General features: G+C 36.8%; 1 protein-coding gene across 2 annotated transcripts in view; it reads left to right on the top strand.

The window, feature by feature from the left end:
- The window catches only part of UNC5C (unc-5 netrin receptor C), a 361,800-nt gene that overhangs the window by 293,286 nt on the left and 51,433 nt on the right, over positions 1-17,081 (top strand). Inside the window, exon 8 of one of the 2 annotated variants that reach the window (XM_039322861.1) lies at positions 15,353-15,409. The exons of the other annotated variant lie outside the window; for it this stretch is intronic. Coding sequence (XP_039178795.1) covers positions 15,353-15,409 — 57 coding nt within the window. The remainder of the gene's footprint in view (positions 1-15,352; positions 15,410-17,081) is intronic. 2 annotated transcript variants of the gene reach the window in all.

Raw genomic sequence — 17,081 nt, 5'->3', positions numbered from 1 at the left:
AGCTTTCTTTGCTTGAGTTAATTATGCTCAACTATTTTACAGTTGAGAGGTTTACAGTTGTTCGTTTATAATCCTGAAAAATGAGCCAGCCCAGGGGTGTATACAGACTATAATAAAAATAAGTTAAGATATCATCTCTGCATCCCACATAAAAAAACAAGTGGATCTTCTATTGCAACATTGTAGCTATCATCTTGACTTTTTAATCACTCCTTAATGAGACCTCTAAAAGTTTTGATTTGCCACCCATGTTTCCTCCAGACCATCCACAAACTTTCCCCCTACACTTTTCATATCCACCAATATATTACAGTTTTTTGGCTCCACTAATATTTTTCAAGGCAAGTGGTTAACTAAAGAGGGGCTATTCTTTTCAGCCACAGGGTGCAATTCTGCATAGAGACAAAATAAACACTGCCTTTAATGCCTAGCGTGCTGGGACTTTTTTCCTGAATAAGAAACCAAAAAACCCCATTGAAGCAAATGAAGGCGGTCTTTTCTGCTTGCAGAATAAAGCACCAGCCTACTTAATCTCCTATGGGCTTCCCAAACAAATTTCGCTAAATATTGTACATTAAAAGTAATATGTAATTTGCCACACTGCATGCAATATTATTAGATTAATCAAAGTCAAACTTAAGCTAGGTTATAATCTTGTGCTAAGCAATGGTTTGTGTTATGCCTTAATTCTCACATGTAACAAAAAGCCATACATATCACTGTGACTAGCTGATTGTGAATTTATCTATTTATTATTCCACCTAGTAATTATACTACGGGATACTAAATATGCTACAATTTCTTACAAACAACAATTTTTCACTGGTGGCAATAGCCTTTTAATATCAGTGGTCCATTGATATGATGAAGAACGAAGAATATAAGTGAAACAGGCCTCTCGTACCTTTCTCCCCCTTTCCCTTCAAGAATCTTTCTTACAAGCCCTGTAGTTGGCCATAATGTGATTGTGGTTATTTTTTCCAGTTTTTATGTTGGGCAAAGCAGCAATGGCATGCAGTTGTTAAACTCTCTGCAAGAATGAAAGTTATAACCTTTCATATAATTTATATGAGCAGAACTAGGAATTCAGATTTGTTCGGCAGATCATAAATAGCCAAATGAAACAGATGACATCCAACTCCTATCAAACTTTTAGTCAAATCAAGAGAAAGAATTAGTGCTGCTTTGTTCCTCTAGCTTCATCAGATATCTTTCCTATACCTGCATTTACTGTTCTATTCTTGACTCTGTTGACTAATTCAAACAGACTCCTAAACTGTTCATTTAAGTATGAACTATCTTGTTGCAAAGTTTTAAGTCTTCATCCTCGATTGCCCATCTGAATTAGAGAATAATGCAGTCATTTAGGTTAGCTCTTCTGCTCAATTTAGAAACCCATATTAATGCATCTCAGGTGGTTTTTCAATGTCACTTTAAATACATCCAATACAAGAGAGCTCATTGCTTTCCTAGATAGTTCCACCTGTTACACAGTTCCATCTCTACTGTTCCATCATGCTGAAAAGTTCTTCCAATTGTGCAAACAGTTAACAAAATCTTGGTTTAGGATAATCTTGTAAATCAAATGTCTACTTTAACATACACTTTTCCTCAGTTTCTAGTTAAATTCAAATTAATGTATGTTTGTTGCTAGTTAGCTTACTATAGATAATTTATTATTATTTATATTAATCAGAATTCAATACTTTTTTGTTGTAATAATTTTTTGTTTTTTATTTTTCCAAACTCTTTCCATACATATACCGTGATATTTATCAGATGTTAACATACATTCTTTTTACATTCATATATAAGATACTTTTAATAAAATGAAATAAATACATACACATGACTTTTGGTGTTGCTCGCCCATTTCCCCTTTCACTGTATCCACACTCCTTCTTTCTCCCTTTATTCTCTTTCCTACTTCCCTCTTCTTCCTCTCCTCTTCTCTTTCCTTCACCACTCTCCTTCCCTTTCTCCCCACTTCCCTTCTTCTCCTCCAATCTTCCTACTTCCTTCTCCCCTAGAATTCAATACTTGCATTGAAGGAAACAGGGCAGGAAGTAGTCAGAATGATTGGGCACTAAAAATCTAAGAACATAAAGCATGTATGGATCCTGCCAAATCCTATTATCTCTTCTCCAGTCCTTTGCCATTTCTCTCTACCCTGCTACCTTCCACACCATCTGAATTGCAGTGATTGCTGCTTACCTCTATTCTGACAACAGCACTTTATATGGGTGCAACTATTATTGAGGAAGTAATGAAGTACCATATGATCATCCAAAGCCAATTTAAATGAACTGGCAAAAGAATCATCTTTTCTGTACAATCAATCGCACCTTTCTTGCACAATCAACAAGAAGGACTGCTATATAAACAAGATATCTTAGTAAATTTTGGTCACATTTAGAAGTATTTTCTTTGCAGTTTATTATTCACTACAGTTATATCACTCAGGCAATCAATAAGCTCTTTCATACATCTATCCCTATTCCTGTGTAAAATAGCAGTCTGAACTGGTATTGATTTCTCTTGGAATAAAAACTATGGAGCTTTCCTTTTCCCTCTCCATTGCTTGTAATTACTGTATTTTTCACCCAAAACCGTAGTTTCTGCTTACTGCTAAACTGTGATATTTCTGGTGCAACTTGGCTGTCACATTTATTCAAACTAATGATCTTGCCCATACACAGGCGCTCTCTCTCTCATTATGTAGTTAGTATTTTCCCCCTAATGTGAAAGGATGAATAGTCAATAAGCCAATTCCTTCACAGAGACTGAATTAGAAAACTAGCTATAGTGCCATTATTAGAAGAGGCTGCCTAAGTAGACAACAGCATTTAGGTGCAACCTTTACAATTATTTAATTGTTATAAGGGATTTAATTAGACTTCACCCATATTGTATGTTAATCAACAAATTAAAAACTATTCAGTTGCCATCCAGAAGAATTTATTTTTCTATGAACTTTTTTTTTTCTTTTTGCAAATAATACCAGATACCAATGCTGTATAGCTAGTTGTAAAAGGGCTAGAGGGAAGGGTTGTTTTTTTTTTTGGTAAAACTTAGTAAATATATTATTATATTAAATTACATTTGTACATTTGTCAGAGATAACAAAATGGTAGCTAAAATAGTTAGGCTGACTAGAAACAAAATAGCAACAAGCTTCGTTCAGAGAAATAGATTAACTCGTCTTTCTCTAACCTTTTTTAATCCAATGAGTCAATTGTAGTTTTTTGCCATTTCTGTCCCTGCCAGATTTTTTTATTGTTTTCCATCAGCTCACACTCTCCATGGTCCACTCTTCCTCCTCTTCCTGATACAGATCTTAACAAATGTCATGACAAACCAGATTCCAGCCACCACCCATATTTTTTTCAGCTCTGTTCCTGTCAAGAGTCCAAAGGAATGGCCTCTGTTGGATTAGCCCTTTCATGCTGACCTTGCCAGCATCAACATCAGTATCCCAAACAATTATTCTTTTAAGCCTTATCCCAGGAAGCTGAAACAGGCCAAGGATTGATTATATACAGAAGCAGTTTCCCACAGGTAGCAAGCAGATAAGAAGAAACCTAGAGGATGCAGTACACTTTCCTTCTCCTTGTCCTCAACCTGGGCCAAGAGGGAGTTTTATTTGCAGCTTCTACTTAAAGAGTAGGATACAGTGGTAAAATAATTCCAAGGTACATCCCAGGCCAGAAAAATCCTGTTATAATAAGATAATGGAACAACACACCTAGCCAACAGTAAGATGAGGAAGACTACTTTGTTCTTTTCTCATAGAAGAACTGCAATTGTTCTACTTGAGAAGTGCCATTCATGTAGCTACTTCTTGATTTTGTCCATTTCCAAGTTGGCCAAGTCAATGTACATAGTTCTTTTTTTCTCTTTTATCTTCATAGCTCTCTCTTGTGTTTATTGACTATTCTTAAAACTCTCTCTGAGTCTTGTGACTGGATGGAGATTGGAACAAAGATATAACCCTATTTGATGAGATGTTAATATCCTACTGGCATTTCAAAAAGGGCATTTCATTCTCTTCCCAAATGACTTTTAATTAAAGGCTGCTCAACAAACTTGTCTTTCATTTTCCTTTATAGTCTTAACCTATTCATCTTGCTTTTGGCATCCTTGAACTTTTTTTTTTTTTTTGAACATACAAATTGCCTTAATACCCGGCCTGTGGTCAATCACGAAGCATCAAAGCTGATCACTTTTGAAAAGCAACCATGAGATTTTTTACCATATTATACATATTCATGCCTTGCATTTCTCCAAAGAGAAATGTATCATTCTTTAATTAAAAGAAAGATTTAAAAATAATAGTCATATTTAGGTTGAAATTGGGGTGGGGGGAGATTTAATAGCTATTATGTGATAACAATGTGCATTTTTTTTTATTTGTCTCTAAAGTGTGGGATGACATTTCCACTGCTTGAAAGGCAGGATTCACTTAAGCTTACCCCTCAGAAAAAAGTCAGTATCAAATAGATGAGTAAATAGCTGGAGAATCTCCTGGGCTTCATATTCCAAGGTGATCTCTAGTTGGCAATAATTAGCTATTCAGAAAGAAGATAAATGTATGCGATTTATTGCTAATATATCTAGTGTCAGCACTGACCTATGGCATCATTAGTGCAAACCAAAGTCTTTTTGATTGATGATGATTATGTGCCTTCAAGTCAGTGTTGACTCTTAGTGATCACGTAATTGGATAGATTTTTCTCTAACTTGCTCCTTCAGGTCTTTCAATGGTTCACCCATTCCTTGTATAATTGAATCTAACCCACTTGTTGCTACTCACACTCTATTTTTCATTTCTTCCATCTTCCCTAGCATTAGTGCAAACCCCTCCCCCCAAAAAAACCCAAAGCCTTTCTAAGCCAAAAAAAAAGGAAAGAAAATGAATTTGAATTTTTCTCAAAAGGAATTTGAGAAAAGAAGGAAAGGAAGATTTCTGATATTGCCTGCCAGCTCCCAAAAGAACACTCAGTGAGAAAGCCAGCAGAAAGTTGAAAGTCCCTACAGTTTTCATTGTTGTTGTCATTCTGTTTCTCTCTTTAGGTAAGGAAATATATTTGAAACAATGACCCAGTGGAGCATGTGCAGGCATGTATGTATCATTAGTGCCATTGTATTATCCATAAAATCGGAAGCATTGTACATCCCTGAAAAAATGTGACTGCCTTTCATCTTCCAAAATACCTCTTTGCACAGTCTTAAAAATCAATTATTTTGTGCAAATGTACAACAACATTCAGAAATCATAGTCCTTTGAAATATATGTTCATTTATGTCCTAATTTACAGAATTCTAATGGCAGTTTCCCTGATTTTGAAAGAACAATCCAGATGCAGATGAAGAATTTCAACATGATAAAATAATCCTATTTAGTTCCTTCTGAATTAGTTTTATATATATATATATTAAAAAATTCCTAAAAGCCTGCAGCAAAATTTACTGTTTGCTTTTGAAAGCTGACTGCTTGTTTCTCTTAAATCAGCATGTTTCATTTGGTTCTTCTTTGGTTATGTCTTCCAGATCAGTGTTTAAGCACAAGGCTATTATATGTACTTAATTTCACTGAAAGATCCCTTAGTGCAGAGGTCCCCAACCTTTTGGGCACCAGGGACCAGTTACATGGAGAGAGGTTTTTCTGCAGACTGGAGGGTGCATGGTTTTGTGTGCTGCCTGTATCCCGCCGATGGGGCTTTGCTTGTTAGTGTGGACTGGTTGCTGACATGCTGCGGCCCAGTACCAGTCTACAAATCGGGGTTGGGGACTCCTGTCTTAGTGTTTTCCAGAAATTACTCTTCCATAACTAAAATGATCCTGATAATTATTATGCAAACCTGATAATGCTTTGCACTGTTGCTTTAAAGTTCATTTACCTTAAATCAGGAATCCCCAAGCCCCGGTCCATGGACCAGCACCAGGCCACAGTATGCCAGCAACTGGGCTGCACAAACAAGCAAAGTCCCATCTGCAGCATGCAGGCAGCACACAGTCCCGCCCCCCGGTCCGCTGAAAAATCTTTCTCCACAGAAAGAGGTTTGGGGCCTCTGCCTTAAATTCAAAGATATATATCAGGGTTTTTTAAAAAATATATATACATTTAGCTAAGCCCATGATGATAGTTTCTACTATGCTTTATCTATCTATCTCTCTGTCTATCTATCTATCTATCTATCTATCTATCTATCTATCTATCTACAGTATCTATCTATCTACAGTATCTATCTATCTATCGTATTTCTTAACTGTCCATCTCCCCTCCCAGTTCTGCAGAAAGCCTAACTCAATGCCATGTAGGACTTTATAGGTAATAACCAATACCTTGCATTAGACTCAGAAGCAAACTGGCCCCTAAATTGCCATGCAGTTCGCGGAGCAAAGGTATTAAATATGCCCTTCTTTAGACACATAGTATGGCTAATGCAACTACATTCTGTGCCAGTTAAAGTTTCTGGGTACTTTTCAAAGGTAGCCCAAGTAGAGCACTTTGCCTTTTATTTACAGAATAATAGTCCAACTTCCTGCCAAAGGGAGAATATCTTATATGGCAAACCTTTTAGAGACTGAGTGCCCAAAAATTGGTCCTGCCCCCGCTCGACCTCTGCCCTGCCCCCACTCCGCCCCCCATCCCCCACCCCACCTGCCCGCAAGGCCACTCATCACCTCCAGGACCCACCGCAGATCGCCCAGGCAGCCTAGCAGCACAATAGCGGTCACGCCCTCTGCCCACGCCCTGCAGCATCAACTGTGCATGATGGGGTGTGAGGGCAGAGTCTTGTCTATGGTGCTGGCTGCCATGTCCTTGGCTGCGCTGCTCTGCGTGGGCCCCACTCAGGGGCGACTCTCCTTCAGGGGGGCTGCTGGAGGGAGGGGGTTGCAGGGGGAGGGGAGGCTGGGGCAACGGCACGTGTGCCCACAGAGAGGGCTCTGAGTGCCACCTCTGGCACCCATGCCATAGGTTTGCCACCACTGCCTTATACCACCTTGGACAAAGGGATATCCAAACTTCCAGCAATGGAGCACCCACAATTCCAGGAGCTGAGCTGTTCCATTGAATAATAGTTCTTACTGTCAGGAAATTTTTGCTTAGTTATAGGTTGTATCTCTCTTTGATGAGCTTCCACAAATTGCTTCTTGTCCTACCCTCAGATGCTTTGAAGAATAAGCCAATTCCCTCTTCTCTGTGTGAGCCCTTTAAGTACCAGAAAACAGCCATCATGTCATCCCTAACCTTCCTTAGGCTAGCCATCCCTAGTTTCCTTAACTATTCATTGTACAATTTAGCCTACAGACACCTTATCTCTGTTGCTCTTCTTTGCACTCTTTCTTGGGTCTCAGCATCTTTTTTGTATCTTGGTAAACCAGAATTAGATGCAGTAGTCTAACTAGTGCAGTATAAAGTGGTACTATCATATCTTGATGCTATCCCTCTGTTGATGCAGTTTAGGACTACATTAGCCTTTTTGGCAGGTGCAGCACACTGCTGGCTCATATTGATGGTCCACTCTCATTGTTACTACTGCTAAGTCAGGTACCATCTATTCTTATGTTGCTAAGTGAGAAATTTATTAAGTGAGTTTCCCCCTCCCCACTACTTTTCTTGCCACATTTGTTAACTAAGTCACTGTAGTTGTTAAATTAATAACATAGTTGTTAAATGAATATGGTTTCCCCATTGACTTTGCTTGTTAGAAGATTGCAAAAGGAGATCACGTGACCCTGGGTCACTGAACAGTCATAAGTGTAAAAAATGGTCATTAGTCACTTTTTTTAGTACTATTGTAATTTTGAACAGTCACTAACGGAAGTGTTGTAAGTTAAGGATTACCTGTATTAGTCTATTTGGTTTTTCTGCCTAAGTGCAGGAAATACTTTTTTCTCTACTGAACTGCATCTCGTTGGATAGGGTCAAATGCTCAAGCTTGTCAAAAACCTTCTGAATCTTGAGTATATCTTCGAAAGTTTAGCAATTTCCCCCAGCTTGGCATCATCTGAAGATTTGATGAGCTGCCTTCTATTCCCTATCTAGTTCATTTAGAAAGAATTTGAAGAGAAGAAAATTGGCTGCAGTATTCCAGTAAGACCACACCTGGAATACTCCAGCCAATTTTGGTCACCATAACACAAAAAAGACGTTGAGAGTTTGGAAAAAATTCAGAGAAGAGCAACTAAGATAATCAAAGGCCAGTAGTCTAAAACATACAAAGAACAGCTGCGGTACTTGGGTTTGGCTAGTCTAAAGAAAAGAAGAAATAGGGAGACATGATAGTAGTATTCCAGTATCTGAGGGATTGCCACAAGGAAGAGGAGGTCATGTTGTTCACCAGAGCACATCAAAGGGAGAAGCAACAGGGAATTAAGGAGAAACTTCCTGACAGTGAGGACAATCAACCAGTGAAACAGCTTGCCTCCAGAAATCGTGGGAACTCCATCACTGGAGATTTTTAAGAAGAGACTAGACAATCACCAGTCTGGTATAGGTTCTCCTGCTTGAGCAGCTAGACTAGAAGACCTCCAAGGTCCCTTCCAGCTTTATTATATTCTAATGAGCACCAGGCCCAAGTCAGAGATATTCCACTGTATGCTTCCCTCTACATAGATGTAGTTCCACTGAAGACTACCTGCTGAGTGAGGTTGGTCAACCTGATAGTGGTACTATCTATCCCACTTTGTTCTATATAAAAAAGGCTATAGTCTACTTTATCAAATACCTTATTGAAGTCTAAGTATAATATATCCACAGCATTTCCCTGATCCACTTATTTAGTCACTTTATCAAAGAAGGTTTGTCTGGCATGATCTATTCTTAACACACTCATGCTGGCTTCTAGTAATGGCCCTGTTCATTTTTAGATGCTCACAAATCCACTGCTTGATTACCTTTCCAGGATTTTCCTAGTTCTTGATATCAAGCTGATTGGTCTGTGGTTTCCTTGATCCATCTGGATTTATTCATGAGACCTTATTGCAAAAATTGGAGAATGGCAGATTTTGGCAGTTGAGACTTCTGAGGATTGACTTTTGATAAGGAATGAGAAAATAAAAACTGAAATACATTTTAAACCTAGCTATAATTTAAGAAAACATATAAATGATAACTGAAGTTTCAACAAAACTTTTTTAAGTTTAACTCTGTCCCATTTTTTCATTCTTGAAATTGTAAAAATTAATTTCCCAGATTTTAAATAATGTGATGCATTAATTTAAATGCAGGGACATATGTAAACACTGTACTAATAGCACTGTAACTACTCTAGTAGTAAAGACAACAAGAAGTTAGGGAAAAAAATTACAGAATCCTTGGAAAATGTGTTGCTTCTTTTTTTTAAAAAAAAAAACCACTTGAGACTTTTTAAATTACTTTTTTCCCCGAGACAAGTTACTGACTGCAACTCAGCAGCTCAAGTCTCAGAGCAGCAATGCCCAGAAATTATTATGGAGTCAAATTAAGCAGCAGCTTTTTATACATTTACTTGTGAGGTGTTTTTTTATGTGATGGTGTTATCAGAAGAACCCCAGGTACTTACCATGCAGTAGTGCTGAGACCATGAGCAAAATAGATCAAGGAAAAAGAACAAATCCCAGCTTTACACTGCTCTCGCTTTCAAACTCAGAGAAAAGTCATTTTTCTGTTATTACAGATACTAATCTCACTAGATTTGCCTCATTATCTGAGGAAAATGCCCTTTCTTATTATGTAAAGATCAGATAGAGAAGCAGAAGAGGGGAAAATGCCTCTTTTGAAATTCTCATATTTGTGCAGAAGCAATTGTCAACTGTCAATCATGTGTATTCTCACAATATTTTTCTTTGCTGGTCTTTAAATGCTCTAGGAAAAATTATTTTTGATGTATGACAAATTCTTAAAATGAGTCCCTGTTCTCCAGGCTGTAGGTGTGCAAAAACGGCAATGAAGAGAATCAAGTTTGTTAGCTGCTTTTTCCCCACATAGTTAATAGCTACAGAGCTACAAAAATTAGGTTTGCACTTAGCAGCAGCAATTTGAATTTCAGTGTGATCTTCAATCTGTCAACTAAAATGATTTTAGATATTCATATTACTTAACCTTTTATGTCTTCCCAATTCAATCTGTTGCATCTACATGTTGCAACTTCTGGGCATAGGTGATCTATCAATAGCGATATTGAAAGTTGGATTCCTTGGTGTAATAAATATTCATGATATCACCTCCTTGATACTCGCCAGCCTTTTTTACCCACTTCATTATTTTTGGAAGAAAAAAATGAAAATGAATATTATTATTCAAGAAAAGAAAGTTCCCACATCAGAAACCACAAAGGTATCCTTAGAAAACAAAAGTGGTTGTTTGCTTCAGACCAGTGCTTTGATTTAAAATGGGCACCTATGTGCAAAAAAAAATTGCTTATGTGATAGAGACCATCTTAAAGATGACAAATTGGTCATCAACAGACACATAGACATAAATACCATCTACATACCATTCAAAAGAGATATTCAAAAAGCTAAGAACAAAAAAAATCAAAACATCTCATCAGCAATCAGCACCCAGATAAGCAGAGTTTAACACCAAGATTAACAAACCAACAATTGAAAAGCAAACAATCAAGGAACTGCCAAACAAGCTAACGGTAAACAACAGCCTGATTGAGGAACCACCAAGACCACTCCCACCAAGCCCTGACAGGGCAAGTCACTAGAATATAAAATGAGCGCAAACCCCGTCTCCTGCTAGCACTGATGATGCTACCAAATTAGATAATGAAACATCAGAAATAAAACAATCAAGCTCAGAGAGCACCAGGAATCCCAGAGCATCTTAAAGATTAAGCCCATAAATTCCTTTTGTCCAATCTCTGATTGGCTACTTCTTCCATTTTATACAAATTCAATAACTTGATCTCAAAATTCCAAATTTACTTAACAGTTCAGAAAAATTGAGATGTTTCCTATGTAAACTTGAGTATGTTTCAATCAATGGTGAAATATTTTGGCAGTTGCCAAAACTGTGATCCTCCCAGCCTGCTGTTGGCTGTTTGGCAGATAAGGAAGCTGCAGGCAATAAAAGTATGATATAAAGTAAGATTCTTCACATGTGCTGTTTGTTCTAACCTAATTGTGTTCTCCAGTTCATCCAAAAATTTTTTAGAGGATGTTGTTCAGTCGCTAAGTCATGTCCAACTCTTCATGACCCTATGGACCATGGCACTCCAGGCGCCCCTGTCCTCCCCTGTCTTCTAGAGTTTGCCCAAATTCATGTTCATTGCATCAATGCTTTAGAGCCGTGGCCCCCAACCTTTTGGGCACCAGGGATTGGTTCCATGGAGAGAGGGTTTTCCACAGACCAGAAAGGGCTTGGTTTCACAGGCTGCTTGCATCCTGCAGATGGGCCTCGTTTGTTTGCACGGCCCAGTTTCTGGCATGCTGCATACCGGTGCTGGTCCACACATTGGGGGTTGGGGATACCTGCTTTAGAGGACAAGAGCAGTACAATTAAAAGCATTGCTAGAATCATTCCCTACATAGTTTTCTCCATTTATTTGGCATGGTTTTCTTTTGAATGCACTACTCAGTTATTCCAGTTGTTAGAAAACAATCTTATGAATGAAAGGGTTCTGCATACGAGAAATAGAAGCCAATGTGAAAGAGTGGGAAAAAGCTATGTGTATGTTGCTCTTCATGTGAAACAAAGTTGAAGCAGCTTCTTTACAACTGTTGGCAATTTAAAACAGGAATGGAAAACCCAAATAAGCTTGCATATTTCACTTATCACAAATAGCCATTTCAAGTTATGAAGTCAATTATCTTAATAATAAATTTCCCAAAGTCATAATCCCAGATTTAAAAAATAATATTTTGAGGCAACTTTAAGACATGTGAATTTCAACTCCCAGAATTCCTCTGCTAGTATGGCTGGCAGAGAGATTCTGGGAGTTGAAGTCCATTCATCTTAAAGTTGCCAAGATTGGAAATTCCTGTATAATAACACCAATAGGCAATTAGATCTGCTGATATAAATTTAAAGCCAAAGGTCAGAGTTAAGCGGGTTCCTCATAAGTTACATCTACCAACTTTTCATGGCCACATGGGGAGGAAACCATGTAAATATAGCAGCTTTTAAGATACTAAATAATAATATCTAGACCAAGGTTTCATTTTGTTCATTCTTGCCAAAGTAATAGGAAAAAATATCCCTTGCTGAACACATCTGCAATAACACTGGGGAAAGAAATATAAATCCAACACTGAACTACATTTTGATAACAACAATCTAAGAAGAATAGGGCTGTCAGATTTCAACTGCAAAATCTAAAATATCACTAGATGGCAACAAAGAAGTGCAAAAATTTTCTAACATTTTGCAGTTTAGAACTGGGAACCCTGAAGAAGTGAGCCCGTATAGAGAGTTGCCTGGCCCTTGTAGTGAAGACTTTTAGTTGTTGGTTGAGACAAAACAGTGTGATGAAGACAACGTGAACTACAGCATCCATACAGCGATTTAGAACTAGGGTTGATTTCTGTATAAAATGCTTGCTTTCTGCCTCTGTGCACAGGAGCCATTTTGAAATCTCAGAAGATCATACAAAAAATGGTTGAAAGAAAAACTTTACACATCCCATTTAATAACTACATTTAGTCCTTAACTTATGATCCATGGCTTAATTATGATGTACCGCCCCCTAAAAAAGTATGACCCAGATTCAAAGGTCCAATGGCCATCCTGTGATCATATTTTGGGCACTTCACAACCAGTCTGCATTTATGACTGTTTGCAGTGATTTGTGTGATTGTGATTAATGACATTTTTTAGCCAGAAACCAACATTTACTTTCAGCAAAAATTGTGCATTATGGATAATGGTTTCACTTAACAAGCCTTTTGTTTGCTTAATGACCACCGCAAAAAAAATGTAAAATGAGGTTGGTTACCTGATGATCTCTTTATGACCATAATTCTGGGCTCAATTACAGTGATAAATCCAGGACTACCTGTAGCTATAACTTGAATTAGTGCATGGCTTGGGACTTCCCAATGTGGATTTATTTGTTGTCTTTATTCAGGCAGTTGACTTTTGGAATATGGGAAGAATGACTTATCTGGAAGTACTATCAAAGCAAACCATAGCACCTCAGAATTGAAGCAGAAGTTTTGTAAAGCCAACATAACTATGTAATATTAGTTTAGCAATTCTTGGAATGAGAGATGGGCTGACTCTGTTTGTCCCTAGCAACTCTTGAGCAAAATAGCACTTCTCAGCTGAGCTGCAAAAAAGAGAGAAAAAAGAATGACTGTTTGAGAAACTTCGTGGCAACGCATGCCAATGTCAATATCAGTGGCATAAGAAACAAAATTGGGAAAATATATACTTAGGAGCATTTCATAATGGGAGTATATTAGAATAGGCAGTGGATATTTCCAAATGCTGTCAGCTAAATCAATTTTTTATTATGGATCATGACCTTGCAAATTCTCAGAATTATATACAGTATTTCAAAACTAGGCTGATTCAATTTCAGCAATTCATAGGTTTTCCCACTTTCTTTTCTTTTTCTTTTTTTAAAGGGGGGGTTTAAAAAGAAGCTTATACCTCTCTTGAAGCTTATTGTTATTAATGTAAGGTACCGTAATATGTGTCATTGTTTTATGTTGAAATCTATGGGCAAGCAGCCACAAATATAAAAATATCTGTGTAGGTTGGTAGATTGGAGAAGCATATCCTGTGTTTCCAAATGCTACTTGTACAACAATTTTTGAGCATCAGCAGTTACATATGCAGCGGAATTCCTTTGCTTAATGTGTATCATGTTCCTAATTTGTGAAGGATAACTGCAAAAATGGTCTTGCACTACTTGGTCAAAAGAAAATGAAAACTTGAAAGTAAAAACATTATAAATTGTGCTTTCCTTACTGAAAATCATGCTAAAGCATGGAAACTGTGAAAGTTGTTGAATTTCATACTTTGATCCATGTGGGCCTTGAAAATAATAGATCCATGCTGTAAGGATTCTGTAACAAGGTGGATAAACTGATTGCCATTTCTCTATAGCAGTGTAGCCTACATTGATGGAAAGACCTTTTTTAATCAAATACTAAGTAATATTATATTGAAATTTGTGTTATGGCTTATCAAAGTGGCTTCTGTTTTTCAAACTCATTCTCGTGGTATTTTAAAATGTCTTCAAAATTTACTTGCTGAGAGATGGGCCTGGAATCCAATATTTTAGATGAAAAAAAATTCCATCATTTCAGGTTTCTTTGGATTTTGGTTCCTTTTTTTTTAAGTAAGTAAGCCAACTTCCTCCCAGCTGTTTCCTTGGTTCTGAACATGCTTATTTAGAAGTACAATTTCCACTCATCACAGTGGGAATTTGGTTCCAGCTAAATGTTTCTCCATTGGCATAGACCAAAAAAAACAACAGCTTTTTTCCCCCTTTACTACACAGCTTCAGAGCAAATTGCTCAAAGGAAAAAAAAATAGATTGCTTGAGAACTGCATTATCACTAAAAATCAGAAGAAAGTCACTTTTCTTTCTATTTGTTTCTTGTAGAAAAAAAAATTGTGTTATAGTTTTGTCAATATTACACAAAGCTTCAAAAATCTAAAATAAATTACTTTATGATGTCAAGGTTCCTATTGATTTTCTAATGATCTCAAATGGAACACATGCCTTTTCCAACTCTCTGGCAAATTGCTTGCTCCCCAGAGAACAGAATTGGATTTCTATTAGAGGGAAGGTTAAAAACCATTCCCCTGAAATCTAGGGGAAAAGGAAGAGTGGAAGGAATGACGCTTTTCCATGGGTTGAACACTTGGCAAATGGATATTTAACCTTTGACCATTGAAGGCAAGCCTCTTTCAGTTCTATTAGACCAGCAGCTAGCTTCTATAATTAAATAAAAAACTATTTAGAGCCCTGCTGAATATATCCTGGGAATTAAAGCATATGGCAGGAATTGGGAGGAAGACTTTCCATATGCTAATGATCCTTGATGTCTGAAATAAATTAGATCCATTAGAGTTTATGCTCAATAAAAGAAAGACTTTAAGCACTCCAAAGTTAGTGACTCGAGACCAATTTTTGGCTCTGAAATTCAATCTGTCTACTTATTAATTCTTAGTAAGAGTATTGAGCAGACAGGAGATGCAAAGTTATAATAGTGTGCTGAATCTGAATTTTGAAATGCCATGAGTTTCCTTTTCCTTTCCTTCCCTTTTCCTTTTCCATTCCTTTTGTTTTATTTTTAAATTAAAACATTTGTGTGTGATTGTGGGTATGTGTGATTGTATGTGTTTAAAAGCTCCCTGTGTTAATTTGATTTTATTCCCATCTTTTTTTTTCTTTTAAAGGTTTCATTTACCCTATTTCAACTGAACAGAGAACCCAGAATGAATATGGATTTTCTTGTAAGTGTTGCTTGATAAAATGTGCTTGGATTCTGATTAGCTGATCCAAGAGTTACTTTCCATGAGGTTGTACATACATTGGGGAAGAGAGGCTCAACTTCTTCAGAGTTACGTTTTGCTTGTTTAAGAGTGAGTCTTAAACTTGGGAACAAATTTGAGAAAGGAAGGTTAAAAAAAAAAAAATCAAAGAAACCAAGATTCCAGCGAAGCATTGGACAATTGCAACATTTTAATTTGATTAAAGAGGGGAAATGGTTCCCTTGATGACTTTCCTTTCACTTTTTTTTCCATGAAAGCCATTTCTGAAAAATAGAATAAAATAGTAGCATTTTTAAATACATTTTTTGAGTTCCATTAAGCAGAATACATTGAACCTTATGTCTCTTGATAATCTATTGGCGTTCACCTATGCTTTTAGGAGTTAAAGAAAACCAAAACCAAGCATTTTTAGAACATGATCTTTTCTTTTAAGAAGGTATTGCCTACGCGAATAAGGAATCCAAAGGCTTACTATTTAAGCATATCAGTATATTTAAATATTGTCATATTGGTCTATTTAAAAATAAGTAAAATATTTTCTGTTCATGAAAAAGTGCATCATATTTATGTCCCATAGGCATGTTTTTTGGAAAGATTTCTTGAGGGAAGCAATGGGTTGGCAGGTGATATTACAGTGGGATTAGTGAGAAAGATATGTTAGAAAAGATCACCAAAATTGGTCCGATTCCCACAACAGAACCATAGAAAATTCTACCTTGCTATTATTGTTTTTACAGTTTGCTCATCTGCATTGTGAAAAATCAATAAACTGTAAAATTTAAAGGATAAATATTGAGATATTTAGAATAAATATTGAGATATTTAGAATAAACTATGAACACAATAGGTGGATGTTGATTACGTTCAGCTTCACTTCACCAGTGTTGTGGACATCATCATACTGGCCTATCTTATAGCACTGTATATAAGTGCTATATAAACAATAAAGTCAATATCGTGTAGTAGTTAAGATGCTGGACTATAAGATGAGACAGACCTGGGATTTAATCCAGCCTTATTCATGAAAAATTGGGGACTTTGAGACAGTCACTTGCTTTCAGCCCAAACCTAGATATAGGAGTTTGTTGGATAAAATGAAGGGGTATTCCATAGACATTGTCTTGAGCTCTGGGAGAAAAGACACAATATCTACCTAATGAATTAATGAATAATTATATGCTTGTTGAAGTTCTACCAGGTCTTTCAATACAAGCCAAATTAAATCAAACCAAACATAAAATTTGAACGGGAGCTCACAATCAAACTAAAATAACTCCAACTGACAGCAACTTCATAAAATCACAATTGTAAAATGAAAACAACAGAACAGTAAGAGTTCATCAAAGAGTACAGATACACACACACACACACACACACACACACACGCTTACAAACAAATTAGAAGTCAATTGTATTTTAAAAGACTGGTAGAAAGAAGAATTGTGCCTGATACTTTAAATTTAAACTTAACTTTAAAGACATTTAGATGGTGACAGTGCTTCAAGGCAATCAAAGAACACATCACCGGTCACTGATTATGCATGAAAAATATTCTTACGGCAAAAATACAGGGCCTTAAATATTATTGAGTTAGATGGCTTTGGCTCTGATTTCATCCTTCATCTCAATACAT

This window comes from Crotalus tigris, unplaced genomic scaffold, assembly GCF_016545835.1.
Source record: "Crotalus tigris isolate CLP2741 ecotype Arizona unplaced genomic scaffold, ASM1654583v1 scf7180000024151.2778019, whole genome shotgun sequence".
NCBI classification, from domain to species: Eukaryota; Metazoa; Chordata; class Lepidosauria; order Squamata; family Viperidae; genus Crotalus; species Crotalus tigris.
This window is presented reverse-complemented; position numbering and strand designations above follow the sequence as displayed.